The 23037-nt window shown below is 35.4% G+C and overlaps 1 protein-coding gene across 17 annotated transcripts in view; it reads right to left on the bottom strand.

Annotated features, from left to right (window-relative positions):
* Nucleotides 1–23037, bottom strand: part of LOC103550082 (DExD/H-box 60 like) — a 92597-nt gene that overhangs the window by 63647 nt on the left and 5913 nt on the right. For 11 of the 17 annotated variants that reach the window (XR_011537725.1, XR_011537726.1, XR_011537727.1 and 8 more), the window contains exons 2-10: nucleotides 18695–18796; nucleotides 18536–18602; nucleotides 16935–17035; nucleotides 16698–16767; nucleotides 15957–16146; nucleotides 6974–7315; nucleotides 4958–5074; nucleotides 4151–4312; nucleotides 941–1099 (exon numbers count right to left, since the gene is read on the bottom strand). Coding sequence is in view for 13 of the 17 variants with exons in the window: in XM_070611483.1 (XP_070467584.1) it covers nucleotides 941–1099; nucleotides 4151–4312; nucleotides 4958–5074; nucleotides 6974–7315; nucleotides 15957–16146; nucleotides 16698–16767; nucleotides 16935–16959 (1065 nt within the window). In the remaining 4 variants the exon portion in view is untranslated. Of the gene's footprint in view, nucleotides 1–940; nucleotides 1138–4150; nucleotides 4313–4957; nucleotides 5075–6973; nucleotides 7316–15956; nucleotides 16147–16697; nucleotides 16768–16934; nucleotides 17036–18535; nucleotides 18603–18694; nucleotides 18865–23037 lie in introns of all 17 variants that reach the window. The other 6 variants (XM_008518827.2, XM_070611488.1, XM_008518826.2 and 3 more) reach the window with 3 other exon arrangements.

Below are 23037 nucleotides of genomic sequence, written 5' to 3'. Positions count from 1 at the left end.
AACTATTCAATACCTGAATTCCCTGCAAACTGAGGCTTCACGGAAGAAGAGTGGGGAAACGTGTTTGTATAGTGAACATGTGCTGATCAAACATGTGTGAATGGGCTGCCTGGCAAACTGGTTTTAAAATGCCTTTGACAACAATTTGACAATATGAATCAAGAGCCTCAAATTTTCAACACGTTTTTGATCAATAATCCCATTTACTATTTCAGGAAATCTAATCTAAATATTTTACCCCAAATTAAAAGGAAAACCTTAAACATAAAAACTCTCAAGACCAGCAGCATTTTTAACATACAACCTGAAAATTATCCTAACGCCCCATTATAGGGGAGTGCTTATATAAACTACAATAGAGTCACTCAAATAATGTTTAATAGCCACAAAAATTGTGCCAACCAGGACTGTGGAAAAAATCAAAATACCTTTAAAAGAAAATAATACATAGTATATACACTATGGTTGCAGCCATAAAAGAAATAATCACAAAAAATCTATGCCCTAAAAGAAAAGAATAGAAAAAAAAATACTAACAGTATTTTAGTTAACAGCATTGCTCTGAGCAGTGGACTAGGAGTACACGTTATCTATTTTTTTCAATTTTCAACTTTTCTTTAATATACAGTACTTTTATAACAAACAGAAAAAATAAATTCATAAGTTGGTTCCCAGCTCTTCTAAAGAACAGCACACAATCTCAACCAATTTCCTGTGGTTGATAACACAAAAACATGATCTCATCAGAGGAAGGAACAAAAAAGAGGAGGGCTTTCACGCTTCCTTCGAACAGACATATTGTGAAGAAACGGAAGTTGTTGAAACTAAGACCTGATTGATTTATCCGGCATTATTCCAATATAAATCTATTTTTAAAGGTGATCATGATCTTTATCTCTTGTACCAAAACAAAAAATAAACTAATATAAAGTACGGTTACCATTTTTAAGAAGGTACAGACGTTCTCAATCCAAGGAGAGATGATGACTCGAGAACAAGCTCTCTGAGAAAGAGGTAAGTGGAGCTGAAAAGCCATGCAGAGACAATGCAGTCTGCACAAATCTTCTGCCTCCCGCAGCGGTAGGTAATTACTGCTCACCTGCATAAAATAAGCAAGGTGAGCCAGGCAACAGCACGCTATGGAAAGAGCACACAAATAGGCAGCATCACAAAGTGGGCAGCCATGTTTGCTTGAGGAGGAGTTGCATATCCTCCAATTGCTCAGACTACATTTTTAAGAAAGTCCTGTTCTTCATACATAAACTGCATCTATACAAAAGTGGGGTAAGAAAGAGGGAAAACTCCTGCCTTAGCAGCTCACATAAAACATGTCTTAGGATTTTTAGTTAAGTTAAACTTTAAACGAGTTGACAATAAAGGATGTCACTGACCCAGAGGCCTGTGCATTTATGGAGCCCCACACAAAATGCTCTACCATTTAGAGCATTCACGGTTACCTCAACAAAACCACAGTATGTTCACGGTGAGAAATCCAGGATGAAGACATCCGAAAAGCACGTTAAATGTAAATGGAGGAAGGAAATGGTCATGTTTAACCTCCTGTGGTAGATACTTCAAAATTATTTTCAAATATATGAAAGGTTAAGGAACTTAAATAAAAATATATCTCCAAGGGCAAAATTGGAAATAATAAATAGAAGTTACAGAGATTGATTTTCGCTGATGTATTTGTATATATATTTATTTTCTCTGATATATATTTTGCTTGATATATTCATTTTTTAAAATTAGAACCATTAAAAAAATCATGTGCTGTCATATGAAAAGTTTTCTCCAAAGGCATTTAAGCAAATATTGCAGGAGAATTAAATGAGGTAGTGGGCCTTATCCATCTCTGAAACTGTGTGAGAAAGAGGGATAATCAAATTTAAGCTTACACAAGAAATCAAGTTTTATTCCCAGAATCCTGGGTTCTATGTTATTTACACTTGCATCATGCAACTCACAGCATATCTTCAGCATATTATAAAGTCAAAATATTAAGATAATCATAATATTTAAATATGCTCTTAAAAATCAGAGAATCATGCAGAATATTTTAGAGTTCCCTTAGAACTTAAAGGTTTGAAGTTCTGCATTTTTGAGAGTTAATCTTCAAGTTTTTAGAAAACTAAACTATTCAAAGAGAGAATTTTAAAGGCACCTACATAGCTAAAATCTAATACATTATATGCTAATTAAAAATACTGTGGTGCTGTGTCTCTAACTTAAAAGACTATTGCATAATAATTCAGAATCTTGGCTCTGGAAATGGGAATGGCTCCAAATTTAGACTTGCCATTTATTACTTCATTAAAGTCTTTCATTAAAGTCAAGACATTTTAAGAGCCAGTTCTCTAACATGTAAAAATCAGGAGAAGTAACAATATAGTTTCTCATAGGGTTTTTGTGAAAACTGAATGAGATCATCTCTGTACTAGAGCTAGAATGTGTTTAACACATGGTAAGCCCTTAATAAGTGTTACCTATTATTAGCTATGTCTACATAATATCCCAGCTCTGTTATCTGAAAGCAGTCAGTTAGCACCTTTAGACCTTGAATAAATATTAGCTGATTCAATGAATAAATATGCACTTTCAGGGGCCGGCCCCATGGCCTAGTGGTTAAGTTCTCGTGCTCCGCTTCAGCGGCCCAGGGTTTCGCCAGTTTGGATCCTGGGCGTGGACATGGCGCCGCTCATTAGGCCACACTGAGGCAGTGTCCCACATGCCACAACTACAAGGACCCACAACTGAAATATACAACTATGTACTGGGGGGACTTGGGGAGAAAAAGAAGAAGCAAAAAAAAAAAGAAGAGTGGCAACAGTTGTTAGCTCAGTTGCCAATCTTAAAAAAAAAATATGCATTTTCAGTCAACTAAATAAAAAACTGCATCTCAATCAAATCTAAACAAAGGAAACAATCAAAAAGGAGAACGCACAAAAAACTCGCTGCAGTTTTCCTGTTCTCCACTCTCCATGGTACTCCCAGCTTTTTGTACGTTTGATTTCTTTTCCTCGAGAAATTAGAAGAATGGTGCTGCCATTTATTGGGATGGGGAAGACCAAGGAAGGACCAGGTTTGAGGAGTTTGGTTCCAGACATCTTAAATTTGAGATGTTTACTACACATCAAATGGAAATGTTGAGCGGGTGAATTGGATATACGTCTGGAGTTCTTCTAGCAATCTCAAAAAGACATTAAAATTGTCTTCCAAGCTATGCATTATCAACTGGGTAAATACTGTGTCTATTTCTTCTCTCTACCCAAACTGCATAACATCTTACCATACACAAAGTTCATACTTAGTGACAACCCGCTGTCATTGACAGATTTTTAAAATTGGCAATCCCCTCCCATAGAATACTAACTCCTTGAGCCCTGTGAAGTCACCATTTTGTTTTTTAGAATGGAGTTTTTTGTAACCTGGAATACACCAATATCCAGACTGAGACAGCATGCAAAATTGTCTGTGTCTGTGTCTGTGTGTATGTGTGTGCACACGCAAGTAGCGATGCTATTTAATAGAGGGAAAATCCATGTTTATCAACAGATTCTTAAAGGGCCCTATGAGCCAAAAATAATTTTTAAAATTCAGGATCTCTCCACCCTGGGTGACACTAAAACACAATAGCAGAAATGCTCTTTTAAGAAGGCAGTTAAATATAGTGGAACCATCACAAGGCCAACCATCGGTAAAAACCCAAGCTGCCTTTTACCATGTGACATTAGGTGTGTTGTTAATGTCTCAGCGTCGCAGCATCCTGAATAGGCAGAAGAAGGTAATAATACCTACACCAAAAAGTACAGAAAGAGCCTGAAATACAAGTTCATAGTGGGTTTTCCACCAAAATTTGTCTCCTTTCTTCCTCTTCCTCACATTCTCTAATGAGAAGAATTAGGCTGGATAAGTTCTAAGTGAAACATCAGAGAATACTTTCTGAACATCATTTTCTAATAAAAACATAAAATTATATAACGATGTTTTCTTATAAAGATTCTAAGTTTTCCCTCTTTTAGTACTTAATACATATAAATTAGTGAGAGGGAGGAGCTAAATTCCAAACGAAGAAAATGGTAGGAGAAGCCAAAAGTATTTCAAGAGTAGAGAACACTGGCATGGCCCCATGAAATTATACCAGTCACACCTGATGAGTGATAGTTTCCCGACCAGAGGCTGTGTTCTCTTTATTTCCTAAAAAACGATGGTACATTCTCAAGGCTAAGGAACATGAAGTAACACAGACAACACGCCTGATGTCCAATGCTTCTAGCCACAGCTGCTGAAGCAGAGATATAGTCTGACATGCCTGTTAAAAGAGAAAAATTTTTCAATTGTCAAATGATTTAGAAAGATATTTTTACTCAAAAATGTTCCTAATAGAGGAAAACATAAAGAAAAGAATTGTATAATCTAACCACATAGAACCCAAGCAGTGGAATTATGGCCATTCCATACTAACTTTTCTTTCTTTTCCAAATTTTCTTATGCAAATCATCTTTTTCCATTTGAGGATCCAGAAAAAACAAAAGTTGCTTTTAGACAGCAATCTATCATGATAAACAGTATTATAAAGCATTGTTTGAGGAGGTATTGAGGAAATTAGATTTAAGGTATAACTAAGTTCTCATTTTGACTTTTTATATGGCAAATAATATCTTAGGGCCCTCGTCAATTAGAAAAGTACACAATAAAGAACAAATCATTGTTGCAGTAATTGCTACAAATTTCATTTTGCCAGAATCTGTCTTAAAATTCAGTTCCCAGAAATGAAGATTAAATTGCATATGCCATCTGATCAATTCGAGGTACCTTAAGAGCGTGAATTCTGAGATTCAGATAGTATGTGTGTATTAAGGAAGTATAAGGTATCCTTTAGTCTGGACTACTCAAAATTGTTTCTCATTTATCAAATTCCAGTAAACATTTACTTAAAAAACAAACATTTCAGTACCTCTTCCATCATAACTTTCCATCTTAAACGTCTAAAGTGAGATGCTAACGCTAAAATCTTCCTTTCTTCCAAGTGTTGCATGAGGATTTCATACGCACTTTGAATCACTGTTTCATTCTGCAAAAGACAAAATCACATAATCTTAAATGAAATATCTTTCTCAGCTACAAAAAAATGAGATATTTGAGTTCTATATGGTTACAACGTACACTAACTAAAATCACTCTCATGTGTCTTTAAGACAATTTTGCTTAACCTCTGGTAAACATGCATGTGTCTTCTTTACCAAATGAATTTTTATTTAAGAATATAATGGGTTGTCTTAGTACTATGAAGTTTTTAAAAGTACAGAAAATAGTATGACTTCCATCCATGTACCCATCACCAGCCTCAACAATTATCAACATATAATGCAATTTCAATGTTCATTCAGAGACCGATTTAACCAGTCCAAAGAATGATGAGTAAAACAACTTTTTTAAGGAAGCCACTATAATCAATGAATTAGGAAATAACTTTACAGAAAATAAAATCCTCAATTAAAAAAAAAAGTTATTCTTAATAAGAGACCAAATAGGGTACTATTACTACATTTTTAAGAGTCAGAGTCTGGTATTTCTCAGACAAAATAGAGAAGAACTTATAGCAGTACCTTCTCCCAACATTAAAATAAATTCTAAGTCCTAAAAAAAAACCTGGGAAAGATTTTAATGATAGAAATGAAACTAAAGCAAATAACTAATCTAAAAGCATGACAACCATCTGCATGTCTCCGACTAACATGAAGGGTGTTTCTCAAAACAGGATGAATTTTTTTTTTCAATTTTTTTTTTTTTTTTGAGGAAGATTAGCCCCGAGTTAAAATCTGTTGCCAATCCTCCTCTTTTTGCTGAGGAAGACTGGCCCTGAGCTAACATCCGTGCCCACCTTCCTCTACTTTATATGTGGGACGTCTGCCACAGCACAGTTTGCCAAGCGGTGCCATGTCTGCACCCAGGATCCAAACCTGCAAACCCAGGGCCACCAAAGCAGAATGTGCACACTTAATGGCTGTGCCACAACGCCGGCCCCAGAACACAATGAATTTTAATTGATTTTTATTAGCATACTTCACATTTAGAAAGTGATTTTTCAAGCTCAAACAGAAAACAGTGTGGAGTGACAATTCCAAAAGGGCAGGAATTTGCTACAATTAAAAAATAGGAATTAGATTGAAAGATAATTTTTGATAAAATATTAAATGACTTCTATATCAGAATTCATTTTAAAATGTTAAAGTTAAAAGAAAACTAGGTTCACTCATAAGATCATTAATGCATTTTTAACTCCCAAGTTTTATACAGTAATTGCTATATAAACCTACATTGGATATACCAAAATAATGAGCATATCATGGATATGAAATTCTAACATGCTTTGAAAATTCTACAGACTTGATGACAATGTTAAGAAATGAAATCACCTCATTACTTTCTTCTTCAACCTTTCTCATATCTCATTAAAGGCCCTCCATGTTAGCCACCATTTCAATGCCTATCTTAAACACATGAACCTCTAAACAGATGGGCCTACAGTTAAATGCAGTGCTAGTTTTCTTCTTTCTGGGAGACAGGATACTTCTGTGGTTAAATACACAGAGGCTGGAGTCATATTTCTTGGCTGAAATCCACTGCCAATCTTTCATTAGGCACTTAACTTGAGCAAATTATTTCAATACTGCAAGTATTCTTTCACAGATGAGACGATAATGCCATAAATAAATATGAACGGATGTAATAATATCATATCTCATAAGATTACTCTGAGAACTAAAAGAGATAATTCATGGAAAGGAACTAGCATAAGTGATTAACAAATGTCTGTCATTATTGTTGTTATATTACTAAGTGTATTACTTATTCTGAGCCTAACTATGGTAAGTTCCGTAAAAAGATGGAAAGAGTATTGAGTTAAGTCATTTTGAGAGTTAAAATTAAAAATCAGGACAAAACAATGAGAATTATTAATGTAAATTACCTCCTTAGAAAACTTTTTGTTTCTGTCTGTGCTTTGCATAATATATGCATGAAATCTGAGAATATCACATTCTTGCCCTGATGAAAGCACAACATTGACTCCCATTGCCCAAGACTGTATGATTAAGAAGTTAAAAAAGGACGTTTGTCCATCATTCAGGCCTTCCTCTGAAACTACCAGAAAATATGGATAATGTTCTTCCAAGAATAATTTCCAGTCTAGTGATGAGCATCCAGAAAACTCTGTTAGAACATCAATGTTGGTATTGTGTTGAAGATGGAGAATTAAAGTAGTTCTCAATGAAAGAAGTTCAGGAAAATCAAAATATGCACATTCAGCTTCCTGTGGTGAGGAAAAAAAGCACATTATTCTTCATTTAGTGGTTGTTAATTTTGTTAAAGAACAAAGGGATACAGTATCAAACCCAGCATAGCCCAATTGTTTTGCTCTGAATTCTAGTCAAGGACAAGGTCCTTAATCCTTGACTATCATTTCATAGGTCTATGCCATAGGTCAAAATTTGGATTTAAACAGATTCGTCTTCTATATTTAAGCAGGCAAACACTACTTAGAGTACCTGTCAATTTCATTTCTCACCTTCCAATTCGTTATTTTCCAAGTTCAAAGGGATTTAAAGTTGCAAGAGAATGGATATACTTTATCTGAATTAGGAAGCTAATGTGGATCACTATTGGTAGATAAAATGTAACGTTTCAAGTAACGTGTCTCCAAGTCTTTAATCAGCATCAAAATTTCTATTTTTCAGTGAAGTGGTCTAGATTGTCAATTACAGAAGACTCCTGACTTTCTTGTATACATCAGTTAGAACACTGCTTATACCTTTAATAACGTTAAAACATACCAATCAAAAAAAAAAAAAACCCTACAAATAAAGATCGAACAGATGTGCACCAGATTTCTTACAAGTAAAACAACAATGGCTTCTGGGGAACAGGATGGGGAAACTCCGTATTTGGATTGCGATTTCTTAAAATTGGAATCCATTCAAATTGTAATTTTTAAAAGTCAGATTTTAATTAAAATTTTAATTTTTCTAAGTCAGATATATTACCTTGTTGGGAATGTTTACCATAAAGCAAATAACAAGAAGCACAGTGCCTCTGTTGAGGTTGCCATTCTACTGGGCTCTAAGTAAAATCCCTGCTTAGTTTTGAAGTCTGAAGTGCTTCCTCAAATTTCAGGATGGGAATCTAGAGAGTAAAAAGACTATTGATAAAATTTCCCATCCTTCCTCATGTTCCTAGCTGTCCTTAAAATAAACATCCATCATTGCAAATAAAAATAAATTTTAGCTATCAACTACTTTGACTTAATGACATTTCCAGGACAATATACCTAAGAACATTAGAATATATATTCTTTTCAAAAACACATGGTACATTCATCAAAATAGACCATATATTGGACCACAAAACAAGTCCCAATATTCTCAAATAACTGAAATTAACAGAAATATTTTTTCTGACCACAATGGAATTATATTAGATAGCAATAACAATAACATACTAGAAGAAAACAAGTATTTAGAAATTGAAATAACACACTTCTAACAAATCCACTGTCAAAGAAGAATCACAAGAAGTATTAGAAAATATTTCTAATTAAATTGTAAAGAAAAAACCATTAGATGCAAATTTGTGGTGTGCAGCTAAAGCAATGCCTGGAAGGAAATTTTAAATGTTCATAGTAGAAAAAAATAAAGGTTTTGACTTAAGGTTCCAATTTAAGAAGCTAGGGGGGGAAAGAGAGTTAAAAAAAAAATCTCCAAGAGAAAGAAATAATAAAGATGAGTAGAAATAAATAAAAATTTTTTTAAAAAGGCAAGCAATGGAGAAAACAACAAAGCCAAAACTGAGTCTTTGCAAATATCAACAAAATTGATAAACTTCTAAGTAGATGAATCAAGAAGATAAGACAGAAGACACAAATTAGCAATATAAAGAATGAAAAACAGGATATCACCAAAAGTCTTCAAACATTAAAAGGAAAATAGAAGAATATTGTAAACAACTTTACGCCAACATGTTAGACAACTCAGATAAGATGAACAAATTCCTTGACGTATACCGTTAACAAAACTGACACAAGGTAAAACAAAAATTTTAAATGGCCCTATATCTATTAAAGAAATTGAGTTTGTTATCAGAAATCTTCACACAAAGAAAATTCCAGACCCAGATAGTTTCACAGGAAATTTTATCAAATCTCATCAAATTCTTCTAAGGAATAAATACCAATCTTAGAAAGACTCTTTCAGAAAATACAGGAGGAGGAAAGATTTCCCAACACATTTTATTAGGCCAGCATCACACTGATACCAAAACTTAACAAAAACATTATTAAAAAAACAAAATTACAGACTGATGTCCCCCAGGAATATATGTACCAAAAAACCAACAAAATATTAGGAAATCAAATGCAGCCATGTATTAAAAAAACATATGACCACGTAGGATTTTCCTAGGAATAAAAGGTTGAATTAACACTCAAAAAACAGTCAATGTAACCACCAAATTAAGAAAATAAAGGAGAAAAAGCAACAATAACTTCAATATATGTAGAAATAGCATTTTAAAAAATTTAACAAGTGTTTATGATAAAAACTCTCAGAAAACTAGCAATAGAAGGGAATTACCTCAATCTGAAAAAGGGTATCTACAAAAAGACTACAGTTAACACAATACATAATGGTGAAATAATGAACACTTTCCCTTTAATATCAAGAACAAAGTACAAATGCCCACTCATTCTACTTCAACTTTTACTGGAGGTACCAGACAGTACAATAAGGCAAAAAAAAAGAAATAAAGATAAAAAATTGAAAAAGAAGAAATAAAAATATATTTGTTTACTGAAGATGCGGGAAATCATACGGAACATACAAAGGAGTGAATAAAATTAGTAAGTTCTTGTAGCAATACTGAGGGATACTGAATCAATATATAAAAATCAATTATATTTCTATATACTAACAGCAAAAAAATTGAAAATTATTTTTAAAAATTCAATTTATAACAACATAAAAACATGAAATATTTATAAATATATTTAACAAATGACGTGAAAGACCCTCATGCTAAAAACCACAAAATATTAATGAGAGAAATTAGAGAAGATCTAAATAAATGGAGATATATACCATGTTCAGAAATTGAAAGACTCTATAATGACCTACAGACTATATGAATATAAATTATAATCCCATCAAGCTTTTTTTCAAATAGAAATCAGCAAGCTGATTCTGAAATTCATATGGAAGTACATAAAATCTAGAATAGTCAAAACTGAACAAAAAAGAACAGAATTGATTTCAAGACTTACTATAAAGATACAATGATTAGGACATTGTGGTATTGGTAAAAAATAATGTTAAATTCTTTGATGAAATAGAATGAAGAGCCCAGAAATGGACTCACAAAGATACAGTCATTTGATTTTTGACAAAATAACAAAGCAATCCACTGAAGGAAGAAATATCTTCTCAACAACTGATGCCAGAATAACTGAACCTCAATCTCTAACTCAACCACACACCAAAAAAATTAACTCAAAATTATATCATAGAACCAAATGCAAAAACTAAAACTTTACATTTTTGAACTAAATATAAGATAATATCTTTATGATTAAGAGGTAGGCCATGATCTTTTAAGCAGGATGCAGGAACAATAATTATTACAGAACAATAAGTTAGATTTCATCAAAATAAATAAGTCTGGTCACCCAAAGATAACATTAAGAAAATGAGGTGGCAATCCACAGACTAAGAGAACATATTTGCAACAATATACGTGACAAGGGCTTGGATCCAGAAAATATTAAGAACTCCTACAACTCAATAATAAAACTATAAGGAATTCGATTAAAAATGGTCAAAAGATTTGAGCAAACATTTCACAAGTGAAGATATACAGATGGACAATAAACACTTGAAAAAGGGCCAACATCATTAACTATAAGGTAAATGCAAACTAAAACTACAATGACATAACATTACACACCCAACCAGAATGCCTAGACTAACTAAATACAAAGGTTTGCAAGTAGAACAAGCACCAGAACTCTCGCTCGTTGGATGGAGCGTACAGTAGCACAGCCACTTTGGGAAAAGTTTTGACAGTTGTTTTTTAAATAAAACTAAACATATAACTGCTTTATGACATAACAATTTCAAACGTAGATATATGCACAAGGAAAATAAAAACTTATGCCCAAAGATTTGCAAGTAAATATGCTTAGTAGTTTTATTCCTAATAGGCAAAATATGGAAAGAATCCAAGTGTCCTTCAACAAGAGAATGGATAAACAAACTAACTGTAGACATTTATATAAAAGAACATTACTCAGCACTGATAAAAGGAACAAAGGACTGATACACGGAACAAAATGGATGAACCTCAAAAGTATCATGCTGAATGAAAGAAGCCTTACGCAAAGAGTTCGTACCGTAAAAATCCACATATTAAAAATTCTAGAACAGGCAAAACTAATATGTGGTAGGAAGATATCTAAACAGTGTTTGCTTCCAGGGAATGGAGTGAGGATAGACTGCGCAGAGGCATGAGAGAATATGTTGTAGTGATAGTCATGTTCTATAGCTTGACAAGAGTTTGGGCTACACAGGCATATGCCAAAACTCACTGAATGGTACATTCAAGATTCGTGCATTTCATTTCATGTAAATTTTACCTCAAAAAATACTATAAATACATATTGAACGCTAGTTAATGACACAAATGCTGAAATATTTACAGATAATGTAGCTCCTCTCTGCAATTTACTTTGAAATGTGCCCCACCCCCCCAAAAAAGAAAAAGGATTGATGGAAGAATAGAAGCATAGATAAATTTATAGATAAATATGAAGCAAATATAATAAAATATAATCATAGAGTTTGGATGGTGGGGATACGGATATTTGCTGCACAATCTTTCAACTATTTTATATTTGCAAATTTTTATAATAAAATGTTGAAAACTAAAGAATGCTTCTTTCTGAGTACTAAGATTATAAGTTACATTTTTCTGTAGCTCATCTTTATTTTCTATAATGACATGCTTTATTTTAAATAAAGTAGCCTTTAAAGTAAGTTAAGATCTTTCAGTTTTAGTTTTCACAGAATTAAAAAGACATCAATCTAGAAATTATACAATGTCTGCTCTCAGACCACAATTAAACTGGAAATCAATAACAGAAAGATAAATAGAAAATCCCAAAATACGTAGAGATTAAACAGCATACTTTTAAATAACGAGTCAAAGAAGATATCTCATGAGAAGTTTAAAAATGTTTTGAACTAAATGAAAGTTAAAATATAACATCCAAATTTGTAAGATGCAGTGAAAGTAGTACTTAGAGATATTTATAGCATTGAATGTACATATTAGAAAAGAAGAAAGATCTAAAATCAATAATCCCAGTTTCTACTTTAGGAAACTAGAAAGAGAAAAGCAAAGTAAATTCAAAGTAAGCAGAAGAAAAGAAATAATAAAAATTAGAGAAGAAATCAATGAAGTTGAAAGCAGTAAATTATTAATTAAGAAAATCAACAAAGTCAAAAGCTGGTTCTTTGAAAAGATCAATGAAGTCAATAAGCCTCCAGCCAAGTTAACTAAAAAAAAGAGAGGACACAAATTACTGATATCAGAAATGAAAGAGGGACATCACTACAGATCCATAGACACTAAAAGGATAATAAAGGAATACTATGAACAACTCTATGCCCACCAATGTGATAACCAAGATGAAATGGACCAATCTCTTGAAAGACAATCTGCCAAGACTCAAACAAAAAGAAATAACCTGAATAGATCTATATCTATTAAAGAAATTGAATCTAGGATTAATAACCCCCCAAAAAAGAAAGCACCAGGCCCAGATGAGTTCACTGATGAATTCTATCACACATTTAAGAAAGAAATTATACCAGTTCTCTAAAATCTCTTTCAGAGGACAGAAGGAGAGAGAATACTTCCTAACTGAGTCTATGAGGCCAGCATTACCCTAATACCAAAACAGGCAAAGACATTTCAAGAAAAGAAAACTACAGATCAATATCTCTCATAAACATAGGTGCAACAATCTTCAACAAATTATTTGCAAGTTGAATCCAACAATGTATAAAAAGAATTATACACCATGACCAAGTGAAATTTATCCCAGGTAAGCAAGGGTTGTTCAACATCTGAAAATCAATTGATGCAATCCATCACATCAACAGAGTAAAGAAGAAAAATCACATGATCATATCAATAGATGCAGAGAAAGCATTTGACAAAATCCAACATTCACTCATGATAAAAACTCTCAGTAGACCAGGGATGGAGGAGAACTTCCTCAACTTGATAAAAACTATCTACATAAAACCTAGAGCTAACATCATACTTAAGGGTGAGAAACTTGAAGCTTTCCCACTAAGATCAGGTACAAGGACAGCATGTCCCACTCATCACTTTTTTTCAACATTATACTGGAAGTTCTAGCTAATGCGTCAGACAAGAAAAGGAAATAAAAGGTATATAGATTTGAAAGGAAGAATAAAACTGTCTTTGTTTGCAGATGACATGATCGTTCATATAGAAAATCCAAAAAAATCAGCAAAAAAAACTCCTGGAATAATAAGAAATTATAGCAAGTTTGCAGAATATAAGGTTAAGGTACAAAGTCAACTGAATCACTATATACCAGCAGAGAAATAGTGGAATCTGAAATTTAAAACACAAAACCATTTACATTAACACCTAAAAAAATCAAATACTTATGTATGAATCTAACAAAATATGTATAAGATCTATATGAGGAAAACTACAAAGCTCTGGTGAACAAAATCAAAGAACTAAATAAATGGAGAGACATGACATGTTTGTGGACATGAAGACTCAGTATTGTCAAGATGTCAGTTCTTTTCAACTTTATCTTTAGATTCAAAACGATCCCAATCAAAATCCTAGCAAATTATTTTGTAGATATCAACTAACTGATTCTAAAGTTTATATGTAGAGACAAAAGACCCAGACTAGCCAACACAATATTGATGGAGAGGAACAAAATTGAAGAACTAACACCACCTGACTTCAAAAAAATACTATAAAGCTACAGTTATCACAACAGTGGGTTACTGGGAAAAGAACAGACAAATAGATTAATAGAAAAGAATAGAGAGCCCAGAAATAGACCCCTATAAATATGGTCAACCGATTTTTGACAAAGGAGCAAAGGCAATACAATGGAGCAAAATAGTCTTTTCAACAAATGGTGCTGGAACAACTGGACATCCACAAGCAAAAAAAGAATCTCTAGACATAGACCTTATGCCCTTCACAAAAATTAACTCAAAATGGATCCCAGACCTAAATATAGAATGCAAAACTATAAAACTCCTGGAAGATAACATGGGAGAAATCAGACAAACTTGGGTATGGCAATGACTTTTTACATACAACACCAAAGGCATAATCCATGAAATAATAATTGATCAGCCAGACTTCATTAAAATTAAAAACTTCTGCTCTGTGAAAGACAATGTCAAGAGAATGAGAGACAAGCCACAGAATGGGAGAAAGGATTTGCAAAAGACACCTGATAAAGGACTGTTATCCAAAATATACAAAGAACGTTTTTTTTTTTTTAAAGATTGGCACCTGAGCCAACATCTGGTGCCAATCTTCTTTTTCTTCTCTTCTTCTTCTCCCCAAAGCTCCCCCAGTACATAGTTGTATACTCTAGTTGTAGGTCCTTCTGGTTGTGCTATGTGGGACACGGCCTCAGCATGGCTTGATGAGCAGTGCCATGTCCGTGCCCAGGATCCGAACCAGCCAAACCCTGGGCCGCCAAAGCGGAGAGCACGAACTTAAGCACTTGGCCACGGGGCCGGCCCACAAAGAACACTTAAAATTCAAAAATAAGAAAAACAGCTCAATAAAAAAAAAACAAAAAATGAGCCAAAGACCTTAACAGATAAATCATCAAAGATAATATACAAAGTAAATATATGAAAAGACGCTTCACACTGTTATGTCATCAGGGAACTGCAAATTAAAATGACAAGATACTACTACACACCTATTAGAAAAGCCAAAATGCGAAACACTGACAACGCCAAAAGCTGGTGAAGATATCAAGCAATGGTAATTCTCTTTGCTGATGGGAATGCAAAATAGTACAGCCACTTCAGAAGACAGTTTGGTGGCTTTTCACAAAACAAAAATACTCTTGCCACACGATTCAGCAATCAAGCTTCTTGATATTTACCCAAAGGAGTTGAAAACTTATGTCCACACAAAAACCCGCACACAGATGTTTACAGCAGGTTTATTCATGATTGCCAAAATGTGGAAGCAACCAAGATGTCCTTCAGTAGGTGAACGGATATATAAACTGTGGTACCTTCAGACAATGGAATATTATTCAGCACTAAAAAGAAATAAGCTATCGAACCATGAAAGACACGGAGAAACCTTAAATGCATTTTACTAAGTGAAAGAGGCCAATCTGAAAAGGCTATATCCTGTATGATTCCAACTATATGACATTCTGGAAAAGTCAAACTTACGGAGAAAATAAAAAGATCAATGGTTGCCAAGGGAGCAGGGGGTGGGGAGGAGATGAATGGGAAAAGAACAGAGGACTTTTAGGGCAGTGACCCTACTCTGTATGCGTAATGCTAGACACATGTCATTATACATTTGTCCAAACTCACAGAAGGTACAACAACAAGAGTGAACCCAAATGTAAACTATGGACTCTAGGTAATTATGATGTCACACTGTAGGTTCATCAACTGGAACAAATCTACCACCCTAGTGAGGAATGTTGACAATGGGTAAGGCTACGCATGTGTATGGGCAATCAATACATGGGAGATCTCTGTACTTTCCTCTTAAGTTTGCTGTGAACCTAAAACTGCTCTGAAAAAAAGTCAAGTTTTAACTAATAAAAAAAAAAATCTACCACCGTACGTTACCTTGAAGAAAACTATGGCAAATTGTCCTCCATTACTCATAAGATCCACAAGATAACATTCAACGAGGTAGAAGAAGTGGAGATCCTGTCCCTGCTTGAACGATTTATCACATAGGCATGTGACAAGCAAGGAATCGCCATCAATCACAAAAAAATTAGATTCAACAAAATCATTTAATAAACTGGAATATCTAAAATAAAAAACAGTTAAAATAAAGATTACAGATTACACAGCTTCCATGAAGACATTGTTGCTATTGTTGTGGTGGTGGCTCTCATCAACTGCTACTATTTACTGAGTACTTATTTCACACCAGGCAGTCTGCTATGCCTTTCAAATATAATTTCATTTTGCCGTTACAGCTGTCCTTCATAAAGAGATAGTACAATTACTAATTTATAATAAGGAAAATTAACCTCAAAGAAGGAAAGCCATTTGTTCAGTGCTAAATGACAGAAACAAGATTTGAAGAGGGGGAATAGTTGATTCTGAAGGCTGTTATTCTGGATACAGATATACGAGATACATCTTCCTGCTCCACAAATGTGACTGATTTCGGAAACAGTCTGGTCAATGACAGCGATTGACAACTGCAAGGAAAAGAATGTTTTCCCACCATCAACAAGCTACTCCAAATGAGCATGTTAAATGATCCTTTATTTGTATATCAGTATATTGATTTGTAGCTACACAGAGCATAAAATTTCACAGCTCTCTAGTTTTTATTTCGACAGTACTTACTTGGCTTTTGGCATTTCACTCAAAATTAACTTTGCCATTTTCCTGAAAAATATTACATGATCTTCTAATCCTAGGAAAAGAAGATTATTTTGAATCATCAATACTTTTTTAATAGATATATAATCTAGTTATTATTAGGGTAAGGAGAAATGACAATCCAATTATTTTTAATACTATTGAATCTATCTTAAAAGACTGTTGTTTTATAAACTATAAATATCAAAGATTGAAAATTACCCATTGTTGCTGCTGCTTGGGTCATAGAATAAAACTGAAAATTATTAAATACGGCGAATGTCTTTTATTGTGACACCTCTAAGACGATGCAAATGGCACCCCTGGAATAAAAGAAGAAAAATAATAACGGCATTTATTCCTACAACAAAGAGAATGAGCAAAAGCAGGTATGGTAACAACCTTCACAGAGCAAACAATCTAGCAAACAATCTAATTTTTCCCTAATAGTTTAGGGAACTAATCTAATAGTTCCCTAAAGAATTAATGTTTGAGCTGAGGTCTAAAGAATCAGTACCCCTTATAATTAATTTGTCTAAAAAAGGCAGTAAAAAGTATTCTTGGCAAAGAGAACAGCATGGGCAAAGGCCCTGTGACAGAGGACAGTGTGGGAAGTACTAGATTCAGAAAAGCACTGTGGCTGGAGCAGAGAGAGTGAGGAGTAAGGTTGTATCAGATAAGATTGTATCAGAGAAATAAGAGGCTACCCATGCAGAGTCTTTTAAGGAATGTTATGGTGTTTTGTCTTCATCTAAAAGGCAAAGATAAGCCATTGATGGGTTTTAACTTGGTTGTAACTTGATTATACTTGCATTTAGAAAACATTACTCCGGCTTCCATACAGAGAGTAGATTGGATGGGGAAGAGTGTAGGGGAAGCTACCGAAATTGTCCTGGAGAAGATGATGGTGGTTTGAGTTAATATGACGATACTTAGAACCAGAGAGATGTGGATTTCTTGGAAGGGCATTTTGAAGGTAAATTTGGCATGACTTGGTAATAGATTCCATATGCACAGGGAGAGGAGTGTTGTGGGTGTCAAGGATCCTAGCTAGGGCAATAGGATGAATGACAGGGCTTGGGACAGAGAAGGCTGAAAGGAGGGCAGGTTTCAAGGCTAGAAATACAAACATGTGATTCATTTGAGTACTAAAGATAATCGAGGAAAGTGGTGGAGATAAGAGACAGAAGAAATCACTGTAGGCTGGGGTGGTTGGGGAAGAATCCACAGAGGCAGGGTTTGGGCTTGGTTCCTTACTCATGCAGGTCATTCTCCTTCACATATTTATGGAACATCTACTTTTCACCAAGTATCGTATTTGTTGCAAACTAAGTAAAAATGCATGGGCTTTACAGAGAAGCAAATCAACCACTACAGTATAATACACTGAACAGTCTGACTGATTAGCACACAAAGCTATGGGAGCGTCGAGCAGGAGTGCCATCATCAGACTAGAAGCATCAGTAAGTATGTTCTGGCCTTTGATTTTTAAAGGAAAAGTTGGAATGATGATGAAGAGCTGCAGGGAAGTTTGGGGAAGGTGAGGGGAGTCAGGTAATAGGACAAAGGAGGAAGGTTTTGCCTCTTACTCTTTTGGTATTCTGCTAGCCCTAATAGCAACTGAGTTTTTACCATGGCATGTCAAGTGACTATGCAATCAGAGATGCCCATCAGAAGCTGAATGCCCTAAGACCTTTCAAATCACTAAATCATGCAGGTGCAGCAGTATCCACTGAAGGATGGAAATGATACATTAAAGATCATGGCCAAACAGACCTGGTGGGCATAAGTGGGTTACACAACAGGGACCACATGTCACATACCTCTGTTGTTCTGATGTCTCTCTCTCAGTTCACACCTCTGGCCTCATATAGGGTCCCCTGCAGCTAGCTGACAGTGGAGAAGAGAAAAAGTCAGGGCCTGGTTCTTGGTTTGTCAGCTCAATATGTGTGGTAGACCAAAATGAACTGTTGTTGTATTACCTGCCCAAACAGGGGGAACTCTCACAGACAGTGGTGAGGGGAAATCCTCCCAGTGAGAGGGCTCTGGCAGCACTTGTGGTCATCAACTGGATGTGTGGAGAGCTGTTGGAGGTAAAGATATACAGGGACTCTTGAGCAGCAGCAAATAATTCAGCTGCTTGGTTAGGGGCCTGGAGGAAGCAAGGTTGAAAAATTGAATAAAAAACGTCTCAGGGAGAAGTCTGTGGCTCAACCTATGAAAGTAGGCACAAGCTGTGCAGATATTTGTGCCTCAAGTCCACATGCATAGGAGATCATCCATTACTTAGGAGCCTAAACAACTCGATGGACAGAATGATACATCCAGTAGATACCAGCCAATCTCCATCTGCTACCTCCTGGAGCTTGCACGATGGGCCAAAAAACAGAGTAGTCATGGTGGCAATGATGGAGGCTATGCAGTTTCCCAACAGCATGGGCACCCTTCCACAAAGCTGATTTAGCTACTCCCATTGCTGAATAGCAGACCCATGACCTGAACATCAGCAGCAGAGACCTGTGCAGAGCCATCAATATGGCACTACCCTTCGGGGAGACCAATCAGCCATTTGGTAACAAGTTGACTCCATCAGATCCCTTCCATGCTGAAGAAGGAAGCAATTCATCCTTATTGGGCTTGACACATACTCTGGATATGGGCTTGCCTTCCCAGATAAAAAGCATAGGGAATAAATTACTCACAGTTGCACACTCAAAGAATCACTGATGGAATTCCACGTATACAATGTGGAGTCACATTGTGAGATGCATATTCTACATTGGCTTCTAAAGTTTCCTAGCAGGACTAAGCATTACTTATCCACTGTGAAACTTGCTTCATGACAAAACTGTTATTGGCTGCCTTCTCTTTGCCATCTATTTCTCCAACTGCTTACTAGCAACTCCTGGTAAGTTCTTGACCACTCCTGATCACTCCCAAAATAAACTATTTGCACTCAAACCCTCATCTTGAGATCTGCTTCTGGGAGAACTCACTTCCTCACTTCACAGTAGCCATTCTGTTCTCCCCCTGGTTCTTCAATCTGCGCCAAGCTCTTCCCCCCCTCAGGACACTAATATTTAAGGGACAAGTGGAGGAGGATGGGTCATTGAGAATAGAATAGGAAGCAGAAAACTAAGCCCAAGTGTATTACAGAATGGAAAGAGTATTCAAAATGATAGTGGCAAACATCGCTAACAAATGATATAGCATTAGGACTCAAAATTGCCACGGAATTGGTGAGTAGCAAGGAATTTATAGCCAAAGCAAGTACATTCTCTGTGAAATGGAGGGGACAGAAAGCAGAATGCATTTATTCAACAACTATTTATTGAGCACGTGCTATGTGCCAGACACTGTGATTGATGATAGGGATACAGTGCCACAAAAAATGAAGTAGTCTCTGCACTCAGGGAGTGGGAAAAAATAAACAAAAATTTACATATTTAAAAATTGTATTAAATGCCATGAAAAAAATAAGAGAGCTATAAAGAATTAGATGGACTGTTGAAAAAGATGTGTCGAGGGAAGTGACATTTAAGGTGAGACCTGAAGGAGAAAACAGGGGAGCCATGCAAAGAGCCATGCAAAGAGCCATGGAAAGAGGGTTTCAGGAAGAAACTCAAAGCGCAAAGTGCCTAAGTAGGCAAAAGGCTTGGTATGCTCTAGGAAACGACAGAAGTCTGCTGTAACTGGAGCAGAGGGAAACCAATCGAGTGACATGAGTCGGAGAGCTGGGTTGGAGAGCTGGGCCAGGGATGTCTCATCAGGAAGGATATGGAGTAGGAATTTCATTCCGAGTATAATCAGAGGTCACTGCACGGTGAACAGGGGACTCACGTGATCTGATTGACATTTTCAAAGATGACTGGCTGTTCTCTGCAGGATGGCTGCATGGAGAACAAAAGTGACAGTAAAGAGAGACATTTGAAGGGGAAAGCAAAAAGAAGGCAGAGATGGTAAACACAATCTACTTTTTCAAGAAGTTTGTTCCTTTAGAAAAGTATAGAAACAGAAATGTAGCTACAGACGAGTACAAAATCCACGCAGGTCTTTTTAAGATGGAAAAGACTTGATGACATTTTAGGTTTGGGCAGCCTGTGGAGACACTGAAGACCCAGGGGAGAAGAGATAACAGACAAAGACATTTAGTTCAAGATGGTGGGATGAAGGGGGGCCAGCCTCTGGCGTAGCAGTTAAGTTCGTACACTCCACTTCGGCAGCCTGGGGTTTGCCAGTTCGGATCCCAGGCACAGACCTAGGCACGGCTTGTCAAGCCATGCTGTGGCAGGCAGCCCACTTATAAAATAGAGGAAGATGGGCACAGATGTTAGCTCAAGGCCAATCTTCCTCAGCCAAAAAAAAAAAAGAGGAGGCTTGGAGGCAGATGTTAGTTCAGCAGTAATCTTCCTCAAAAAAAGAAAAAGACATGGTGGGATGTTGCTTCCCTTTCCTCCCAAGATTTTATTGAAATTTCAGAAAATGTATTCATATGTACATCATATATGATATAATGGAGTTTATACAATCCTGTGTACATCAAAGAAGATTATTCTTTGTTTTATTCGGATTTAACCCAAGAGTTGTTCATCATTCCAAAATATTATGACATCTGCTATAAAGTTACCTATGATATCCAAAACATCAATATGGCCCATTTGTGGTTGTTAAATTCGTGGTGATTCTAATATAAGTGAAGTGTATGAATACATCATTATTTCTTCTTGATTAGTCATGCTCAAAGATATCCATTATAGAAATTTATATAAATTATTTTTCAGATAATTCATTTCTGCTGATTTTTAAATTACGTGTAAGGATATGGGGTCCTAAACACATAATCTACAGGAGAGTTTCCCTAAAATATTCCACCCTAAACACACACTTAAGAATCCATGATTAACCTTCACTCCTATTTAAGGGAGACACAGGTTACGGAAATTCAAATCAGCCTTTTCACTAGCCATTGCATTTTTTATTTATAATATGACTGTAAAGTAAGGATCATCAGACAGAAAATAAACATCAAAAATGAAGAAAAGCCGAGTCTGGCCTGGTGGTGTAGTGGTTAAGTTGGGCACGCTCTGTTTCAGCGGCCTGGGTTCACGGGTTCAGAACCCAGGCGTGGACCTACACCACTCATCAGCCACGCTGTGGCAGCAACCTACATATGGTGTAGAGGAAGACTGGCACAGATGTTAGCTCAGGGCTAATCTTCCTCAGCAAAAAAAAAAGAAGAAGAAAAGCAAAATGAATAAACAGACTAAAAAATACCTATCTCCTAAGAAAACAGAAAAGATTTAGAGGCCAGAAGAGAACTCTAAAAATTCCAGCTAGTATTCTCATAGGGGATCAAAAAGATATTGACTCTAAGAAACAAGAGTATGCTGCTATTGAAAACAAAAAATACAAGAACAAGCAAATGCTCTTGAAAATTAAAAGTTTGATTGCAGATAAAACATAAATTAGTATGCTGAACAATAAAATAGAATCCAAAGTTGGTAAGTGAAAGATAGAGTCCAGAAATCTCCCAGAATACAGAGGAAAAGACAATGAAGTGGAAATAAGAGAAGCATTAAGACACATGAAGGACAGATCAAAGTCTATAATCTATTTAGCAGGAAATTCAAGAGGAATTAACTAGGATACCAGAAAGAGTGGTAAAAGCAATCAAAAACATAATAGGAGAAAATGTAATTTAAGAAGATTGACCCAGGGCTAAAGAAAGATATGAGTCCCTGCATTAAAAAGGTTCTCCGAAAACAAAGCAAGTTTGATGAAAAAAGAGAAACTCACACCTAGACACATCCTGGTAAAATTTCAGTACACAAAGCTAAAGAGAAAATCTAAAATCTGCCAAAGAGACATTTTAGCTACAAAGGAATGGAAATGAAAGAAGCAGTATAGTAAGGCAAATGAAAGCTTGAGCTCTGAACTGAAGCCAGGATGCCTGGCTTAAATTCCTAATTCTCCAACCAACAAGTTGCGCGACCTGAGGGAAGTTGTTTCCTCTCTCTCTGTTTCAGTTCCTTCATCTGCAAATCTGGATACTATAACTATCCTGAAGTTACTGTCAAGATAAAATGTGTCAATCTTAAATTGCTTAAAGAGTACCTGGACAGAGTTGGAATGACTAAAGTAAGTTCTTTTATCATCATGATTGACGCTGAATGCTCTGACACATGGCCAATGTCTTTAGTGTTCTTTAATACTTTGGAAAGTCTAAATAAGCAAGTTCTGATGATTTAGGATACATTTCCTACTATTTGGGTCTAATCACAAAATTTGACTAATATGAATAATATGTATATAGTTATACATATGT

This window comes from Equus przewalskii, chromosome 2 (assembly GCF_037783145.1).
Source record: "Equus przewalskii isolate Varuska chromosome 2, EquPr2, whole genome shotgun sequence".
Lineage (NCBI taxonomy): Eukaryota > Metazoa > Chordata > Mammalia > Perissodactyla > Equidae > Equus > Equus przewalskii.
The sequence above is the reverse complement of the archived record's forward strand: the minus strand, read 5'-3'. Positions and strand labels throughout refer to the sequence as shown.